This window comes from Salmo salar, chromosome 04, assembly GCF_965601325.2.
Source record: "Salmo salar chromosome 04, fSalSal1, whole genome shotgun sequence".
NCBI lineage: Eukaryota > Metazoa > Chordata > Actinopteri > Salmoniformes > Salmonidae > Salmo > Salmo salar.
Window position 1 is genome coordinate 77,455,011 of NC_138294.1, and position 20,927 is coordinate 77,475,937.

Sequence of the window (20,927 nt, forward strand, 5' to 3'; positions counted from 1 at the left end):
AAGTGGAAACGTCTAGGAGCAGCAATGGCTCAGCTGCGAAGTGGTAGGCAACACAAACTCTCAGAATGGGACCAACCGAGTGCTGAAAAGCGCAAAAAGTAAAAATCGTCTGTCATCGGTTGCGATATTCACTACCAAGAACTGTTCGTCGGGACCTTCATGAAATGGATTTTCGTGGCAGAGCAGCCGCATACAAGCCTAAGATCACCATGCACAATGCCAATCGTCAGGTGGAGTGGTGTATAGCTCGCTGCCATTGAACTCTGGAGCAGTGGAAACAAGTTTTCTGGCTTCACCATCTGGCAGTCCAACAGACAAATCTGGGTTTGGCGGATGCCAGGAGAACGCTACCTGCCCCAATGCATAGTGCCAACTGTAAAGTTTGGTGGAGGAGGAATAATGGTCTGGGGTTTTGTTTCATGGTTCGTGCTAGGCCACTTAGTTCCAGTGAAGAGAAATCTTAACGCTACAGCATACAGTAACATCCTAGACCATTTTTTTATTTCCAACTTTGTGGCAACAGTTTGGCGTTGGCCCTTTCCTGTTTCAGCATGACAATGCCCCTGTGCACAAAGCGAGGTCCATACAGAAATTGTTTTTTTTGCGTGTGGAAAAACTTGACTGGCCTACACAGAGCCCTGACCTCAACCTCATCGAACACTTTTGGGATTAATTGAAAGGGCGACTGCATGCCAGGCCTAATCACCCAATATCAGTGCCCAACCTCGCTAATGCTCTTGTGGCTGAATGGAAGCAAGTCCCTGCAGCAATGTTCCAACATCTAATGGAAAGCCTTCCCAGAAGAGTGGAGGCTGTTATAGCAGCAAAGGGGAAGCTAACTCCATATTAATACTCATGAATTTGGAATGTGATGTTCGACAACCACCTGTCCACATACTTTTGGCCATGTAGTGTACATGATCCCAGGCACTGGACATTTTTTTTACTGAAAAGCTGTGGGAATATTGTACCATGTGGTAAAAGAATTTTAACAACTGTTGTGGTAGTGTTAAAGATGTTTTATGTCATAGCCTTTTTATGGTCTCAGAATGTTTATGCAGTGAACAGCTGTGTTTGTTATACAACAAGTGTGGTCTGTGTGTGTACATGTAGGTGGGTAGGTGTGAGAGAGTATGTGTATGAGACAGAGATTTGGGGTCTGAGAGAAAGTGGGCAAATAAAAGTAATAGAAAGAGAGTTGTAGAGTGTTTGTGGAAGTGCAACTGTGCCTGGGAGAGATTAAGGATATTGCCGTGATTACTTCATGCATGAGGGCAATGGCTCCGTGATAAGCCTTTTACTTGGGTAAATGTCAACAATTTCAATCTGTGAAATCCTGTAATGGCATTTAGATGTATTCAGAACTCCAATTTGTAATCTAATTTACAACGCCTCAATTGGTTACAGCTTAACATATGATTTCTTTGAAATATTTATTTCCAAAGCTCCAAACTATCTGTTTTCAAAGGGATCGTCAAAATGCCAATTCTGTAACAATGAATTTAAATGGAAGATCTTACTAAAGTCAACCATGCTCTTGAATGAATTAACTATAGACCTTGACTAGCCACAGGGTTATACACTCATCTTTGAGACAGCTCAGTTTAAAAAATCAACCCCTACAGCCTATGAACCTATTCACAACATTTAGGACACCATTTGTTACAAAGCTGTAAACCTCTCAGCCATTTGAAGTAAATGTAAATAATGGGTGTCAAGATTGTCAGTGCTGTAAATGGTACTGTAAAAGGTTTTCACTATTTGCCATTCACCAGTCGTGTTCACCTTTGCATTAGCAAGGACACAGTTCAACATACAGTAAGTGTTAGCCTTGGTGAATATCACATGATGTAGGCCTACCCGAGTCCAACTGCATGATGAAACCACCTCTGTACGGTGCCTATATCAGGACAGCCTCAGTCTCATCAGGACTCCTAATATGGCCACCGTACCAATGTCTTTTCTCCATGTCTTCTCAGAGTCCCTCCGATTGGCTGTCATCATAGGAGTGGCTGTGGGGGCGTTCCTCGCCCTCATTGTCCTCATGGGCACATTGGGTGCCTTCTGCTGTGCCCGCTTCCAGAGGAGTAAGTAGATTTTAAAACCTATCCTTTCTGGGACAGCCAAAGCGTTCAATAGACACCCTTGTTTCACAATCCAATGGTGTTGTTTTTTCATGTACAATCTGTGCAGATCAAAATGCTCTGTAGTGCTTAGAATGATTTGCATTGGAATGTTAAGCTTAATGGTTTTAGGATATCAACTCATCACTGTAAGAACATATGTCAAATCCTTTGAGAGGACACATTTTATGGGCCAAAAATCTAAACCTGAAACTATGGTACTTGTATATTCATTCCTCTCTTTAAATCATATATACTGTATATTTCCCAAAATGCCCATTTTAGGACTGAAAAAGCTGAGAGTTATCTGCAGCTAGACTCTAACATAATATTTCTTGCTTGACACTGTCTGTCACCCAATTGTATAAATGTCCCATTAAATGGGAGCTAGTGCCTTAATTAGGGACAGACGTTCCGCTAGCGGAACGCCTCACCAATATCCAATGGTAGAGCGTGGCCCGAAATACAAATACCTCAAAAATGCTATAACTTCAATTTCTCAAACATATGACTATTTTACACCATTTTAAAGACAAGACTCTCGTTAATCTAACCACATTGTCCAATTTCAAAAAGGCTTTACAGGGAAAGCAAAACATTAGATTATGTCAGGAGAGTACCCTGCCAAAAATAATCACACAGCCATTTTCAAAGCAAACATATATGTCACAAAAACCGAAACCACAGCTAAATGCAGCCCTAACCATTGATGATCTTCATCAGATATCACTCCTAGGACATGATGTTATACAATACATGCATGTTTTGTTCAATCAAGTTCATATTTATATCAAAAAACAGCTTTTTACATTAGCATGTGATGTTCAGAACTAGCATACCCTAAAATACTCATGATAAACGTTCACAAAAAACATGACAATTATTTTAAGAATTATAGATACAGAACTCCTTTATGCAATCGCAGTGTCAGATTTTAAAATAGCTTTTCGGCGAAAGCACATTTTGCAATATTCTGAGTAGATAGCTCGGCCATCACAGGCTAGCTAATTTGACACCCACCAAGTTTGGTGCTCACTAAACTCAGAATTACTATAAGAAAAATTGTATTATCTTTGCTGTTCTTCGTCAGAATGCACTCCCAGAACTTCTACTTCAACAACAAATGTTGTTTTGGTTCCAAATAATCCATAGTTATATTCAAATAGCTCCGTTTTGTTCGTGTGTTGAGGTCACTATCCGAAGGGTGACGCGCGAGAGCATTTCGTGACAAAACATTTCAAAATATTCCATTACCGTACTTCGAAGCATGTCAAACGCTGTTTAAAATACATTTTTATGCTATTTTTCACGTAAAATAGCGATAATATTCCAACCGGGCGACGTTGTATTCATTCAAAGGCTGAAAGAAAAAAATTGAGTCGTCTCGTGGACGCGCATCTCCAGTGTCACTGTTCCCAGCCTGACCACTAACAAATACTCCTGCTGTTCTTCGCCCAGAGACTGCAGACACCCCATTACACTTTCTGGCGCCTTTAGAGAGCCAATGGAAGCCTTAGAAAATGTCACGTTACAGCACAGATGCTGTATTTTTGATAGAGATGCAACAGAAGGACAATAAATTGTCAGACAGGGGTACTTCCTGTATGGAATCTTCTCAGGTTTTGGCCTGCCATATGAGTTCTGTTATACTCACAGACGCCATTCAAAGAGTTTTAGAAACTTTACAGTGTTTTCTATCCAAATCTAATTAATTATAATTATATGCATATTCTAGTTTCTGGGCAGGAGTAGTAACCAGATTAAATCAGGTACGTTTTTTTATCCGGCCGTGAAAATACTGCCCCCTATCCCAAACCTGTTAAAGAAGAATTTGATTTTTTACAACCAAATCTCTATTTTTTGTCTCAATGGCATGTTATAGAAGGGTCCAGTCATCATTTTTGGATTTCACGCTTTTGAGAAACTTAGCCCAAACAGCAAATCACTTCCTCATCCACATTGTGTAGTATTGCGGCCCGAAAAAACATGGCTCCTAAAACACCCAAATACGTAATTTAAGAAAGCTCTCATTATAGTGATGCAGGTCTTTAGATGTTGTACACATGAAATTGTGTCATTTCAAACTTTATCCGCAACGTTATATTCCATTTTGTAGCGGCTCGGGCTATACCTCTCTGTCCAATCTATAAATAACTGCTAAAATAAAGGAAACACTTGAGTACATAAAGGATATAAAGTACATTGAAAGCATGCGGTTCTTCCACACATGAAGTTCCACACACTATGCCAAAGACGCATTGAAGCTGTTCTGGCAGCTCGTGGTGGCACAACGCCCTATTAAGACGCTTTATTTTGGTGTTTTATTTATTTTGGCACTTGCATGTAGCAGCAGGCTACACAGAGAATGGAACAGCTGGATAGGGGAAATGGCTCGAGTCGTGCAAAAGGGAATATAACATTGCGGATAAAGTTTGTAATGACACAATTTCATGTGTAGAACATCGAAAGACCTGCCTCACTACACTGAGAGCTTTGCCATTTCTAAAATAAAGTATTTGGGTGTTTTTGGAGCGTTTTTTCAGGGTCCCCATACTACACAACAAGGATGAGAAGGTGATTTGCTGTTTGGGGTACAGTACTGTAAGAAAAAAAGTGAAATCACAAAAAAGGTGTGTGTACCCTTCTATAACATGCCATTTACATCACAAATAGAGATGTGGTTGTAAAAAGGCAAACTTCTCCTTTAAAGCAATATCCTTATCTGATATAAAACACAGCCTACACAGTGGAGTGCCATGAAGGCTCCTTAGAGGAGGAAGGGGAGGATGATACTCCTGAGTGATTTTCAGAAAAATAAAAGTTGTAAAACATTTAAAAAGTTATCTTGTTTAGATTCAACTATACTAAATATAATCACGTCACCAAATATTTGATTGAAACATTTTACTTTGCAATGAAGGTGTCACGTCCTTACCAGTAAAGGGGTTATTTGTTATTGTAGTTTGGTCAGGACGTGGCAGGGGGTGTTTGTTTTATGTGTTTCGGGGTTTTTTGGTTAATGTTCTATGTTAGTATATTTCTATGTTCGTTCTAGTTTTTCTATTTCTATGTTTAATTTATTGGGTTGACCTTCAATTGGAGGCAGCTGTTCCTCGTTGCCTCTAATTGAAAGTCCTATTTAGTAGGGGTGTTTTTCTATGGGTTTTTGTGGGTAGTTGTTCCAAGTGTAGCTGTGTGCCTCACAGGACTGTTTTCTCGTCGTTGTTTTGATTAAGTGTTTATTTTGGTTTTCTTCATAATAAAAAAGATGAGTATTCACATTCCCGCTGCGCCTAGGTCCCATCTTTACGACAAATGTGACAGAAGGGCTACAGTAGCCTCAACATCACCGTGTAGGGTAGCACCATGGTGTAGCCGGAGGACAGCTAGCTTCCATCCTCCTCTGGGTACACTGAATTCAATACATAACCCTGATTGCTCATGGTTCTCACCACCTGCCATAGACTTACACGTTAATTATGACAACTTCAGGAGGACGTCCTCCAACCTATCAGAGCTCTTGCATTACGAACTGACATGATGTCCACCCAATTAAAGGATCAGAGAATGAATCTAGTACTGAAATAATAAAATACAGCTAACTAGCACTGCAGTGCATAACATGTTGTGAGTACTTGACTCAAAGAGAGAGAGAGAGAGAGACAATAGGTGAACAGTTTTGAACAAATTAATTTCTTCCAAAATGAAGGAGAACCAAGAGAGAGAGAGATTTCTTCATTTTTTTCACTTTCTGTTTCCCTTACTTAACTTGTAAATGGTAGCTAGCTAGTTTAGCCAACTCAAACACCCTGCTAAAACAGAGGGATGTTATGTTAGCAAGCTGGCTATGACTATCCAACACAAAACTGGAACTCTTCCAAATTAGGATAAGCTTTTGGTTTTACTAATTCATGTCCACCGGGGCCCGCCAGTGTAAGTGCTAAACTGCTTACTGACTGTACACTGTAATGTCACTGCATGATTGTAGCAGGTTTACTAACATGTTAGTTCTATTAGCTATGTTGACTATGACGTTACTTTAGCTAATATGTTGACAACAATGTAGGCTGTGTGTAGCAGTTATGATATTGTTTGGCTTGGAAAGGTTTTTTCGCCTGGTCACATACAGTGCATTGAAATCCACAAGTGACAAGGGGCAAAGGTGAGAGGAGGAGAGAGCATAGATGTGAGGAGTACAACGTGCCTGTTATGAAAGTGAACTGTATTTACAGGGGGTATATTCATTCCACCAATTATTTTGAAAAAAAAATCTTAAACGGAACAAAACGGGGATAAAGACACCTGAATTTGTCCAATAGAAACTCTCGTTTGCAACTGTTGGACTAATGATTACACCCTATATCAGCTAGATGCAGGCAATAATAATATAATGTCCATGTGTCACTGTCTGTCACCTCAAATGTTTCTCTAGACCTGTGTGCACCTACGTTGTAAACTTTCATTCATAGGCTAGGTTGTAGCAACCTTATGATGAGTATAGGGAACAGTTGAGGATCATGTAGTAGCCTAAACCTATCGCTATTACATTGAACTGGGTGAATGGAATAGGAATGACAGTCATCCATTATGCTGTAATAGAAATAAGGCCATGCTCATTAAAACCCCAAAATTGTCCTCCCCCATCTTAAACGGCACTGACCGCCGCTGGTGGAGTGTAGTGATACAGTGCTCATATATACGGTCAATGTAGACTGCTGTTAACCATGTTGTTGTTGTTTACCACAGAAGACGTTCACCTCGTCATGTCCTCCTTACCCGTATCCATCTCCTCTCGCCAGAGAGACCTGGCAGGCAAAATTAAAACAGAGAGTAAGTAACCCTTGTATATGATTGTATATGATCTTACCATATCATAGGCTGTCAATAAAGTGTATTTCACTAGTGCCATGCATAAGTGCTACAGAAATATCCATGTGTATAATGTCCATGAATGACAGCAGTCACTGCTGTCTGTTTAAGGAATAAGGATCCTGCCAACATAAGGATATGATTGTATATGAACGTTATCACCAATTTCAGTGACACTCAAGTATATAGTGCCCTATATAATGTCCATAACGCGTAAATAAGCAGCACATGACACCTTATAATCAAATCATTCATAAATGCTTCTGGCATACCCTGTGTCAACTGCCGGCGGTTAATATTTACACACATGAGCATTTATGGTTAAGAGTTAAGCATTATGCATGTATTCAATGTATTCTTTGGCACACATAGCCCTAGCACTGAAGGGTTGCTCATTTTTAAGCCTATATCATGTTCTATAAAGCTTCATCATGTGGCTTAACTGGGTGACATACCCATCAATGTGTTTGTTCATATTTATTAATATTTTATAGCGCATGAAATATGGTTATAGATGATTTGTGACCCATTTATGCAGTGCTTATGAAGCCTTCATAAAATGCACTTCAAATAAAGCAGGACCCAGTTTTGTAATGAGCTGTGACTGCTGTGGGAGTGTAGAATAGTTCCAGTCCACCAAAGAACATGTTATGATGCTGATGCTGTCTGTGGTCTGGCTGTGGAGCTAAGGGACTCTCCAAGCTCCCATCAAGAGATCTAAGGGGCTACAGCTTTTATAGCCGCTCGGATGTGGTATGATGCGGTGCCAGAGGACTTCTGTCAGTGGTGCCAATCAGTTTCCCTGTCTCTCTTCAGATCTCAAAGGAGTGGGTTTGGCTAAAAACGATATCCGGGTGGAGATTGTTCACAAGGATCACAACGCAGCTCGGGAAACAGAGGAGCACACAGCCATCAAGCAGATGATGGTGAGTTGAACGCTACTCATCTCTCCTCTCCGCATGTAATTTATGAGTCCATCGATAGTACATCTGAATTGATTGAAAATGTTCTAATCAACAGTTCATTGAAGAACATTTTCCATTCTACAGTACATCTAACAGACTTACTGCAAACACAGTAACCCAAAGATCTAATTTAGACATGGCATTTTACTCAGGGATGTAGCATTAAAAAAGAAAAGTGGGTTAACCCTGAAAACAGACAACCATGCTTATTTAACGTAAATAGGCACGTAAATGCTATTTACCAAATAAAAACAGTGTTTGCATGCATTTACCCTCCACTACACCCCTGATAGTACATGAATATCAAACGGCCATTCAGTGACATGTCTGCCCCCTTGGTGTCTCAGATTGAACGTGGGGACTTCCAGGCACAGGAGTCTGTGCTGAAGCAGCTGGAAGTCCTACAAGAGGAAGAGAAGGAGTTCCAGCACATTAAGGTGGGCATAGAGCCAGGCATACACGAGGCAGTGATATACAGTGAGGGAAAAAAGTATTTGATCCCTTGCTGATTTTGTACGTTTGCCCAATGACAAAGAAATGATCAGTCTCTAATTTTAATGGTAGGTTTATTTGAACAGTGAGAGACAGAATAACAACCAAAAAATCCAGAAAAACGCATGTCAAAAATGTTATAAAATGATTTGCATTTTAATGAGGGAAATAAGTATTTGACCCCTCTGCAAAACATGACTTAGTACTTGGTGGCAAAACCCTTGTTGGCAATCACAGAGGTCAGACGTTTCTTGTAGTTGGCCACCAGGTTTGCACACATCTCAGGAGGGATTTTGTCCCACTCCTCTTTGCAGATCTTCTCCAAGTCATTAAGGTTTCAAGGCTGACGTTTGGCAACTCGAACCTTCAGCTCCCTCCACAGATTTTCTATGGGATTAAGGTCTGGAGACTGGCTAGGCCACTCCAGGACCTTAATGTGCTTCTTCTTGAGCCACTCCTTTGTTGCCTTGGCCGTGTGTTTTGGGTCATTGTCATGCTGGAATACCCATCCACGACCCATTTTCAATGCCCTGGCTGAGGGAAAGAGGTTCTCACCCAAGATTTGACGGTACATGGCCCTGTCCATCGTCCCTTTGATGCGGTGAAGTTGTCCTGTCCACTTAGCAGAAAAACACCCCAAAGCATAATGTTTCCACCTCCATGTTTGACGGTGGGGATGGTGTTCTTGGGGTCATAGGCAGCATTCCTTCTCCTCCAAACACGGCGAGTTGAGTTGATGCCAAAGAGCTCCATTTTGGTCTCATCTGACCACAACACTTTCACCCAGTTGTCCTCTGAATCATTCAGATGTTCATTGGCAAACTTCAGACGGGCATGTATATGTGCTTTCTTGAGCAGGGGGAGCTTGCGGGCGCTGCAGGATTTCAGTCCTTCACGGCGTAGTTTGTTACCAATTGTTTTCTTGGTGACTATGGTCCCAGCTGCCTTGAGATCATTGACAAGATCCTCCCGTGTAGTTCTGGGCTGATTCCTCACCGTTCTCATGATCATTGCAACTTCATGAGGTGAGATCTTGCATGGAGCCCCAGGCCGAGGGAGATTGACAGTTCTTTTGTGTTTCTTCCATTTGCGAATAATCGCACCAACTGTTGTCACCTTCTCACCCAGCTGCTTGGTGAGGGACTTGTAGCTCATTCCAGCCTTGTGTAGGTCTACAATCTTGTCCCTGACATCCTTGGAGAGCTCTTTGGTCTTGGCCATGGTGGAGAGTTTGGAATCTGATTGATTGATTGCTTCTGTGGACAGGTGTCTTTTATATAGGTAACAAGCTGAGATTAGGAGCACTCCCTTTAACCTCTTACATCTAGACATTCCGCTAGCGGAACACCTGCTCCAATATCCAATGATAGGCGTGGCGCGAATTACAAATTCCTCAAAAATACAAAAACTTCAATTTTTCAAACATATGACTATTTCACAGCATTTTAAAGACAAGACTCTCCTTTATCTAACCACACTGTCCGATTTCAAAAAGGCTTTACAGCGAAAGCAAAACATTAGATTATGTCAGCAGATTACCAAGCCAGAAATAATCAGACACCCATTTTTCAAGCTAGCATATAATGTCACAAAAACCCAGAAGACAGCTAAATGCAGCACTAACCTTTGATGATCTTCATCAGATGACACACCTAGGACATTATGTTAAACAATACATGCATGTTTTGTTCAATCAAGTTCATATTTATATCAAAAAACAGCTTTTTACATTAGCATGTGACGTTCAGAACTAGCATACCCCCCGCAAACTTCCGGAGGAATTTGCTCACAATTTACTAAATTACTCACGATAAACGTTCACAAAAAGCATAACAATTATTTTAAGAATTATAGATACAGAACTCCTCTATGCACTCGATATGTCCGATTTTAAAATAGCTTTTTGGTGAAAGCACATTTTGCAATATTCTAAGTACATTGCCCAGCCATCACGGGCTAGCTATTTAGACACCGACCAAGTTTAGCACTCACCAATATCAGATTTACTATTATAAAAGTTTGATTACCTTTTGTTGTCTTCGTCAGAATGCACTCCCAGGACTGCTACTTCAATAACAAATGTTGGTTTGGTCCAAAATAATCCATCGTTATATCCGAAAAGCGGCGTTTTGTTCGTGCGTCCAAGACACTATCCGAGCCTGAGTCTCACAGTACTGTAACCAGCCACTACCCAAACGCGCTACTTTGTTTCAGCCAGAGCCTGCAAAGCCACGATTCAGCTTTTTGACGCCTTCTGAGAGACCATGTGAGCCGTAGGAAGTGTCACGGGACAGCTAAGATCCTCACTCTTCAATAAACAGAGACAAGAAGAACGACACCTTGTCAGACAGGCCACTTCCTGCATGAAATCTTCTCAGGTTTTTGCCTGCCATATGAGTTCTGTTATACTCACAGACACCATTCAAACAGTTTTAGAAACTTTAGGGTGTTTTCTATCCAAAGCCAATAATTATATGCATATTCTAGTTACTGGGCAGGAGTAGTAACCAGATTAAATCGGGTACGTTTTTTATCCAGCCGTGAAAATACTTCCCCCTAGCCATAACAGGTTAAGAGTGTGCTCCTAATCTCAGCTCGTTACCTGTATAAAAGACACCTGGGAGACAGAAATCTTTCTGATTGAGAGGGTGTCAAATACTTATTTCCCTCATTAAAATGCAAATCGATTTATAACATTTTTGACATGCGTTTTTCTGGATTGTTTTGTTGTTATTCTGTCTCTCACTGTTCAAATAAACCTACCATTAAAATGATAGACTGATCATTTCTTTGTCAGTGGGCAAACGTACAAAATCAGCAGGGGATCAAAGACTTTTTTCCCTCACTGTAGCATTAGTAGGGATGTCCTAAAATGTGCACCGTTCACTGCACTATAGATCAAGGAAAAACATATATTCTATTCAGTTAGTACTCCTATTCTGTTTCTTCTCTAGCACATTAAAGTGGGCACAGAGCCAGGCATACATGGGGCAGTGATACAGCATCAGGAATGTCTTAAAATGTTCACCGCATTCTAGTTGTAGGAGGAACATGTATTCTATTCAGTTAGTACTCCTATTCTGTTTCTTCTTCTTTTTCTACACAGAATGGCTTATTGATGTTCTGCTCATATGTAAGGAATCTTATTTCAGTCACAATCCACATCTATTCTAAGGAGAATCTCTTCTAGATCTACAGTACTGGAGTGTTGTGAAAATAACCAGTAGGAGTTGCATGAAACAAGGCTGCCTATTAAGAGACCGATGAGCAAGTCAAGGTAGAGTAGAAGGGAGTGTCAGGTGTCAGTGTACAGCGGTAGGACGGAGTCAGGCGCAGGACACAGAACTGAGTAAAAGACGTACTTTACTCGAAAAGAAACAACAATAATTTCCACGCAGGGAAAAACACCAGCGCACAGAAGTCTAGAACACTAAACAAAGAACAAACACGCACAAAACCATGTGGGAACCAGAGGGTTAAATAGGGAATAAATTATAGTGTAATGGGAACCAGGTGTGTACAATCAAGACAAAACAAATGGAAAAAGAAACGTAGATCGGTGGTAGCTAGAAAGCCGGTGACGTCGACCGCCGAACGCCGCCCGATCAAGGAGAGGCACCAACTTCAGTGGAAGTCGTGACAGGGAGTACCTGCAAATCCGTCATCGTGTATATTTTGTTTTCCCTATTATAGATAGACCACTCTCCCGCTTATAACACTTCATTTTCATTATATATAACTGAAAGTAGAAATATGCAGATTTAAGAGTGGACGAGTGATTGAATTTCAAAGGGATTGAGGAGAAACTTCAAAAGCAGGTAGAGTAGTTCTTAATTGATTCTAAATTCCATTAGGCATCCGCAACCACGTTAGAGTTTCTGAATTTATGGAAAAGTTCATGTCTAAAGTGGAGGCAATCTCTTCAATCCAAACATGAGAAATTATTGGCTATGTCCCCCAATTATCTCTCCTTCCTCCCAAAGTGTGCACTTGTTAACTTCCCTTCACTGATTTGACAGAAAATATGGTGGAAACTTTCACTAGCCCATATCTCCAGCAATCCAATGCTTTCAGATTTGTGGGAAGTACTAAACAAGTGCACACTTCAGGATAAATTATATATTATTGGGATGCACCCATCTAATCTGATTGGCATGAACAAGTTATGGACACCTGGAGGCAAAATTAACATTAAATATATATATATATATATATATATATATATATATATATATATATATATATATATATATTACCAGTCAAAAGTTTGGATACACCTACTCATTCATGGGTTTTTCTTAATTTTTTCTATTTTCTACATTGTAGAATAATAGTGAAGAAATCAAAACTATGAAATAACACATATGGAATCATGTAGTAATCAAAAAAGTATTAAACAAATGTAAATATATTTTATATTTGAGTTTCTTCAAAGTAGCCACCCTTTGCCTTGATGACAGCTTTGCACCCTCCTGGCATTCTCTCAACCAGCTTCATGAGGAATGCTTTTCCAACAGTCTTGAAGAAGTTCCCACATTTGCTGAGCTCTTGTTGGCTGCTTTTCCTTCACTCGTCTGTCCAACTCTTCCCAAACCATCTCAAGTGGTTGAGGTCGGGTGACTGCCAAACATACCCTCGTAAAACTGACTATCCTACTGATCTTCGACCTCGGCAATGTAATTTACAAAATAGCCTCCAACACTCTACTCAGCATACTGGAAGCAGTCTATCACAGTGCCATCCGTTTTGTCACCAAAGCCCCATATATCACCCAGCACTGCGACCTGTAAGCTCTCGTCGGCTGGCCCTCGCTACATATTCGTCTCCAGACCCACTGGCTCCAGGTCATCTATAAGTCTTTGCTAGGTAAAGCTCCGCCTTATCTCAGCTCACTGGTCACCATAACAACACCCACCCGCAGCACGCGCTCCAGCAGGTATATCTCACTGGTCATCCCCGAAGCCAACAGCTCCTTTGGCCGCCTTTCCTTCCAGTTCTCTGCTGCCAATGACTGGAACGAACTGCAAAAATCGCTGAAGTTGGAGACGTATATCTCCCTCACTAACTTTAAGCATCAGCTATCTGAGCAGCTTACCGATCGCTGCAGCTGTACACAGCCCATCTGTAAATAGCCCATCCAACTACCTACCTCATCCCCATATGGTTTTTATTTACTTTTTTTGCACTTTTGCACACCAGTATTTCTACTTGCACATCATCATCTGCAAATCTATCACTCCAGTGTTCATTTGCTAAATTGTAATTACTTAACTACTATGGCCTATTTATTGCCTTACCTCCTTACGCCATTTGTACACACTGTATATAGATTTTTCTATTGTGTTATTGACTGTACTTTTGTTTATCCCACGTGTAACTCTGTGTTGTTGTTTTCTGTTGCACTGCTTTGCTTTATCTTGACCAGGTCGCAGTAGTAAATGAGAACTTGTTCTCAAATGGCCTACCTGGTTAAATAAAGGTGAAATAAAAAATAAACAAATTGTGGAGGCCAGGTCATCTGATGCAGCACTCCATCACTCTTATTCTTGGTCAAATAGCCCTTACACAGTCTGGAGGTGTATTTTGGGTCATTGTCCTGTTGAAAAACAAATGATAGTCCCACTGTACACAAACCAGATGGGATTGCGTATCGCTGCAGAATGCTGTGGTAGCCATGCTGGTTAAGTGTGCCTTGAATTCTAAATAAATCACAGACAGTGTCACCAATAAAGCACCCACACACCATCACACCTCCTCCTCCATGCTTCACGATGGGAACCACACATACGGAGATCATCCATTCACTTACTCTGCGTCATACAAAGACAAGGCGGTTGGAACCATAAATCTCAAATTTAGACTCATCAGACCAAAGGACAGATTTCCACCGGTCTAATGTCCATTGCTCATGTTTATTGGCTCAAGCAAGCCTCTACTTCTTATTGGTGTCCTTTAGTACTGGTTTCTTCGCAGCAATTCAACCATGAAGGCCTGATTCACACAGTCTCCTCTGAACAGTGGATGTTGAGATGTGTCTGTTACTTGAACTCTGGGAAGCATTTATTTGGCAGCAATTTCTGAGGCTGGTAACTCTAATGAACTTAACCTCTGCAGCAGAGGTAACTCTGGATCTTCCTTTCCTGTGGCGGTCCAAATGAGACCCAGTTTCATCAGAGCGCTTGATGGTTTTTGCGACTGCACTTGAGGAAACTTTCAAAGTTCTTGAAAGTTTCTGGATTGACTGACATTCATGTCTTAAAGTAATGATGGTCTGTCGTTACTCTTTGCTTATTTGAGCTGTTCTTGCCATAATATGGACTTGATATTTTACCAAATAGGGATATCTTCTGTATACCACCTCTACCTTGTCACAACACAACTGATTGGCTCAAATGCATTAAGAAGGAAAGAAATTCCAACAATTAACTTTTAACAAGGCACACATGTTAATTGAAATGCATTCCAGGAGACTACCTCATGAATCTGGTTGAGAGAATGCCAAGAGTGTGCAAAGCTGTCATCAAGGCAAAGGGTGGCTACGTTGAAGAATCTCAACAACAAAAAATGATTTGATTTGTTTAACACTTCTTTGGTTACTACACAATTCATTTGTGTTATTTCACAGTTATGATGTCTTCACTATTATTCTACACTGTGGAAAATAGTAAAAAATTAAGAAAAGCCCTTGAATGAGTAGGTGTGTCCTAACTTTTGACAGGTGCTGTATATATGTGATGGGATGTGTAGACATTATAGACATTATGGACAGTATGTGGATAGAATATTTAGTAGAATTGAATACATAGGATAGAATAGCATATATACAGCAATAGTTGAATAGGATGGCATCAACTAGAATACAGTATATACATATGAAATTAGTAAAACAGTATGTCAACATTATTAAGGTGACCAGTGTTCCATTATTTACGTTACCAGTTATTCCATAGGGCAGCAGCCTAGGGCAGCAGCCTCTTAGGTGCAGGTTTGAGTAACCTCGTGGTGTAGCCAGCTAGTGACAGTGACTATGTGACTATATTCAGTGACTATGTTCAGGGCAGGATACTGGGTGGAGGCCAGCTAGTGATGGCTATTTAACAGTCTGATGGCCTTGAGATAGAAGCTGTTTTTCAGTCTCTCGGTACCAGCTTTGATGAACAGGTAATGACCTCGCCTTCTGGATGATAGCGAGGTGAACAGGCGGTGGCTCAGGTGGTTGATGTCCTTGATGATATTTTTGTCCTTCCTGTGACATCGGGTGCTGTAGGTGTCCTGGAGGGCAGGCAGTGTGTCCCCGGGGATTCGTTGGGCAGACTGTACCACCCTCTGGAGAGCCCTGCGGTTGTGGGTGGTGCAGTTGCCGTACCAGGCGGTGATACAACCCGACAGGATTCTCTCAATGGTGCACATGTAATAGTTTGTGAGGGTCTTAGGGGTCAAGCCAAATTTCTTCAGCCTCCTGAGGTTGAAGAGCTGCTGTTGAGCCTTCTTCACCACACTGTCTGTGTGGGTGGACCATTTCAGATTATCAGTGATATGTACGCCAAGGAACTTTAAGCTTTTCACCTTCGCTTTCTTGGGTACAGGAACAATGGTAGACATCTTGAAGCAAGTGGGGACAGCAGACTGGGATAGAGAGAGATTGAATATGTCCATAAACAGTCCAGCCAGCTGGTCTGAGCATGCTCTGAGGATGCAGCTAGGAATGCGATCTGGGCCGGCAGCCTTGCGAGGGTTAACATGCTCAAATGTTTTACTCATGTCGGCCACGGAGAACGAGAGACCACAGTCCTTGGGAGCGGCTTGCGTCGGAGGCATTGTACTATCCCCAAAGTGGGCGAAGAAGGTGTTTAGCTTGTCCGGGGGCAAGACATCAGTGTCTGCAACGTGGCTGGCTTTCACTTTGTAATCTGTGATTGTCTGGAGTCCCTGCCACATTCGTCTCGTGTCTGAGCCATTGAATTGTACTGACGTTTTGCCTGTTTGATTGCCTTATGGAGGGCAAAACTCACTATTTGTATTCAACCATATTCCCAGTCACCTTGCCGTGGTTAAATGCAGTGTTTCGCACTTTTAGTTTTGCGCGAACGCTGCCATCTATCCAAAGTTTTTGATTTGGGTAAGTTTAAATAGTCACAGTGGGAACAACATCCCCTATACACTTCTTTATGAACTCAGTCACTGTGTCGGTGTATTGTTATTCTCAGAGGCAACCCGGAACATATCCCAGTCCGCATGATCAAAACAATCTTGAAGCATGGATTCCGATTTATCAAACCATCGTTGAATAGACCTTAGCACGGATACTTCCTGTTTACGTTTCTGCTTATAGGAAGGGAGGAACAGAATGGAGTCGGGATCTGATTTGCCGAAGGGAGTGCAGAGGAAGGCCTTGTAGCCATCCCAGAAGGGAGAGTAACAATGGTCGAGAGTTTTTGAAGCGCGAGTACTACAAGCAATGTGTTGACAGAATATTGGTAGTGTTTCCTCATATTTGCTTTGGGGCTCGGGGGCAGTATTGAGAAATTTTGAAAAAAATATGTGCCCATTTTTAACTGCCTCCTACACCAACTCAGAAGCTAGGATATGCATATTATTAACACATTCGGATAGAAAACACTCTGAATTTTCTAAAACAGTTTGAATGGTGTCTGTAAGTATAACAAAACTCATATTGCAGGCAAAAACCTGTGAAAAATAGATCCAAAAAAAATTTGAATTTTGTGACTGTACTATTTAGTGTCATTGTTTTATAGATACCATAGTGAGAAAGGATTCATTTCGCAACTCCTACGGCTTCCACTAGATGTCAACGATCTTTATAAAGTTGTTTGAAGCGTCTATGATGAACAGAGACCGGATGGCAATGAAGAGAAGTTGACCTCCCTGGGATGTCGTCACTTCATTATTGGCTGCACCTGCGCAATCATGTGATGCGATACATTTTTCAAAGACGTTTTTCAAGACACAGGAGAGGTCGGGTTGAAACATTACTGATGTTTCACGTTAAAAATGGCTCTAAAGATTGATGCTAAACAACGTTTGACATGTTTGAACAATGTAAATAGATTATTTTTTTTACTTTTCGCCGTGACTCCCCCCCCCCCCCCCCCCGCTACTTTTTAGTAGCCTACCGAAGCGCTAACAACATGGAACAACTTGGAGTTATTTGGACATCAATTATGAACTTTGTTGAAAGAAACCACATTTGCAGTGGACCTGGGATGCGTGGAATTGCCAATGGATGAAGAGAATCAAAGGTAAGGGAATATTGACAATAGTAATTTTGATATTACATGGGTACAAGATGGTGCTAACCTGTATAGCCTAGCCTATTGTTCTTAGCACAGCACCCGGTTTATTGCAAATTGTGATTTCCCAGTAAAGTTATTTTGAAATCTGGCATTGCAGTAGCATTTACGAAATGTTAAACTATGAATATTTGAATGACAATAATATAATTTACCAATGTTATCGAATAGTAATTTTGTGATTTGTAACGTTGTTCACCGGAAGCATTTGAGAGGAAAAAAAAATCTGATTTTCACCGCTTCGGTAAAATGCTGTTTTTGGATATAAATATGAACTTGATGGAACAAAAAATGCATGTATTGTGTAACATAATGTCTTAGGAGTGTCATCTGAGGAAGATTGTCAAAGGTTGGTGCATAATTCTAGCTGGTTATCCGCTTATGGTGACGCCTGTCTTTGAATTGACAAAACATTACACACAGCTATTTTCAATGTACTCTCCTAACATAACCTAACTTTATGCTTTCGCCGTAAAGCCTCTTTGAAATCGGACAATGTGGTTGGATTTAGGAGATGTTTATCTTTCAAATTGTGAGAAATAGTTGATTGTTTGAGAAATTGAAATGATTAGATTCTTGCAGTTTTTGAATTTCCCGCCCTGGTCTCTTGACAATAAATCCCGATATCGGGATAAGATCCCCAACAGGACCCCCAGCTACAATAAATGCGGCCCCAGGATATGTGGTTTCCAGTTTGCACAAAGTTCAGTGCAGTTCCTTGAGAGCTGCTGTGGTATCAGCTTGAGGGGGAATATACACGACTGTGACTATAACTAAAGAGAATTCTCGTGGGAGGTAATACGGTCGGCATTTGATTGTGAGGTATTCTAGGTCGGGTGAACAAAAGGATTTGAGTGCCAGTATCACAATCTCACCATGAGAAGTTAATCATGAAACATACACCACCACCTTTCTTCTTCCCGGAGAGTTCTTTATTCCTGTGTGCGCAATGTACTGAGAACCCAGCTGGCTGTACGGACGGGGACAGTATATCCAGAGAGAGCCATAATTCTGTGAAACAGAGTATGTTACATTCCCTGATGTCTCTCTGGAAGGAGATTCTCGCCCTGAGCTCGTCTACTTTATTGTCCAGGGACTGAACATTAGCGAGCAAGATACTCGGAAGCAGTAGATGGTGTGCATGCCTCCTGAGTCGGACTAGAAGTCCACTCTGAAGGTCAGACTCTAAATACCTCTTCCCCGCCGCTGGCATCTTTGAGCAGCCTTTGGGATTGGTTCAATTGCCTTGGAGTGTACGAACAACATATCCAGTTTGGGAAAGTCGTATTTCTGGTCGGAATGCTGGTGAGTTACCGTCGCTCTGATATCCAAAAGTTCACAAAAAACATTCTGGGCTAGTAATGTAAGAAATAACAATAATAATAATACTGCAAAGTCGCTTAGGAGCTAGAAGCAGAGCTTCCATGTCTGTCGGCGCACACACTCAGTCCCTTATTTTAGATTAACTATCCCTTTAAGCACTGATATGCAAATATAATTTGGGATATTGGAACTTCTAGGAAGCTAGACTTACACTTTCACATTCAAAGGCTTAATTTCCATGACACCTTTGATCTTTGACTCTGACTCTTATCTGTGAGGCGACCTCTTCTCCATCTCTCAGGTCAGATGTGTTATCTTCTCCATCTCTCACGTCAGATGTGTTACTTTCTCCATCTCTCCGGTCAGATGTGAACCGCTAATATACAGTATATTCTCATAGAGTTTCCTCTTCCTGATGTCATCCTCTGCGAATTCAATTCCCACCCTTGAGATTCCGCCGCTTGAAGGACCTACCCTTTCTGTCTTGCCATCGCTAATAGAGTTCTTTGTAATAGCCTCCAGCCACAAGTACAGACAAAGATGTCTGCTTGCTCTGACAGCAAATTTAGTATTTTATCCATTTGAATGTCGGCAGGCAAAGTCTTTCTCCCTCCTCCCGGAATCTAACAATCAGTTCATTTCAAGAAAGGAAATGGAGTAGCATAGAGAGAAAAAAAAACGCTTTACACACGTAGGTTGTGACTGAAAATGAACTGGCTTTGCAATTATTCAACATATGCTGGTCCCACATGTGGAATCATTAAGGCCATTTAATTAGCTGATAAGAGGATTTCTTTGTGTTAGTGGGAGATGACGATTTCACACCCCGAAAGCATGTTATCTATTTTTCACGTCGCACACATCAGCCTGTTCCTTCGATGTCCCATCATTCTAATAAATAGCTGTTGATTTAGATATGAATTTGGTCACAATAATGCAAGTATTTGAAGACATGAGAAAACATAGGTGTTGCTTTGTCACAGCTTTAGACCACCTAGAATTAGGGCATAAATACCTGTTGATTAAGCCTGGCAAAGTTTATACTCTGTTTATGCAGTCCAGGGTAACGTTTCCCCTAGGATCAATTTCCCCTCCCACAATCTGAACCATAACCATTAGTTGGGAAATATAAATCTGACCCAAGATCAGTGTCCACTTTACCCTACTCCCTGTTTATGCAGCTTCTTCATTGAAGAAACAGTTACGGAATCATCCTCACACAAGGCACCAATAATGTAATTTTTGATTTATGAAAAATAAAACAAACATATCTTGATGAGATAATACATGTTAGAATCCCCTTTGGCAGCGATTACAGCTGTGAATATTTTGGGGTAAGTCTCTAAGAGCTTTGCACACCTGCATTGTACAATACTTGCCCATTATTCTTTTTAAACTTTTCAAGCTCTGTCAAGTTGGTTGTTGATCTTTGCTAGACAGCCATTTTCAAGTCTTGCCATAGTTTTTCAAGCAGACTTAAGTCAAAACTGTAACTAGGCCACTCAGGAACATTCAATGTCGTCATGGTAAACAACTCCAGTGTATATTTGGCCTTGGGTTTTAGGTTATTGTCCTGCAGAAAGATAAATTTGTCTCTCGGTGTCTGTTGGAAAGCAGACTGAACCAGGTTCTCTTTTAGGATTTTGCCTGTGCTTAGCTCTATTCAGTTTCATTTTATTCAAAAATAAACTCACTAGTCTTTAACAATTACAAGCATATCTATGCATAGTCACTTTACCCTTGCCTACGTGTACAAATTACCTCCCCTAACCTGTACCCCCGCACATTGACTTGGTAACAGTATATAGCCTCGTTATTGTTAAGTAATTTCATTGTGTTACTTT

At 41.0% G+C, this 20,927-nt stretch overlaps 1 protein-coding gene across 1 annotated transcript in view; it reads left to right on the forward strand.

Moving 5' to 3' along the window:
- Positions 1 to 20,927, forward strand: part of kirrel3a (kirre like nephrin family adhesion molecule 3a) — a 281,100-nt gene that overhangs the window by 257,096 nt on the left and 3,077 nt on the right. Inside the window, exons 12-15 of the mRNA XM_014197820.3 lie at positions 1,980 to 2,087; positions 6,870 to 6,953; positions 7,809 to 7,918; positions 8,305 to 8,394. Of these exons, the coding sequence (XP_014053295.1) occupies positions 1,980 to 2,087; positions 6,870 to 6,953; positions 7,809 to 7,918; positions 8,305 to 8,394 (392 nt within the window). The remainder of the gene's footprint in view (positions 1 to 1,979; positions 2,088 to 6,869; positions 6,954 to 7,808; positions 7,919 to 8,304; positions 8,395 to 20,927) is intronic.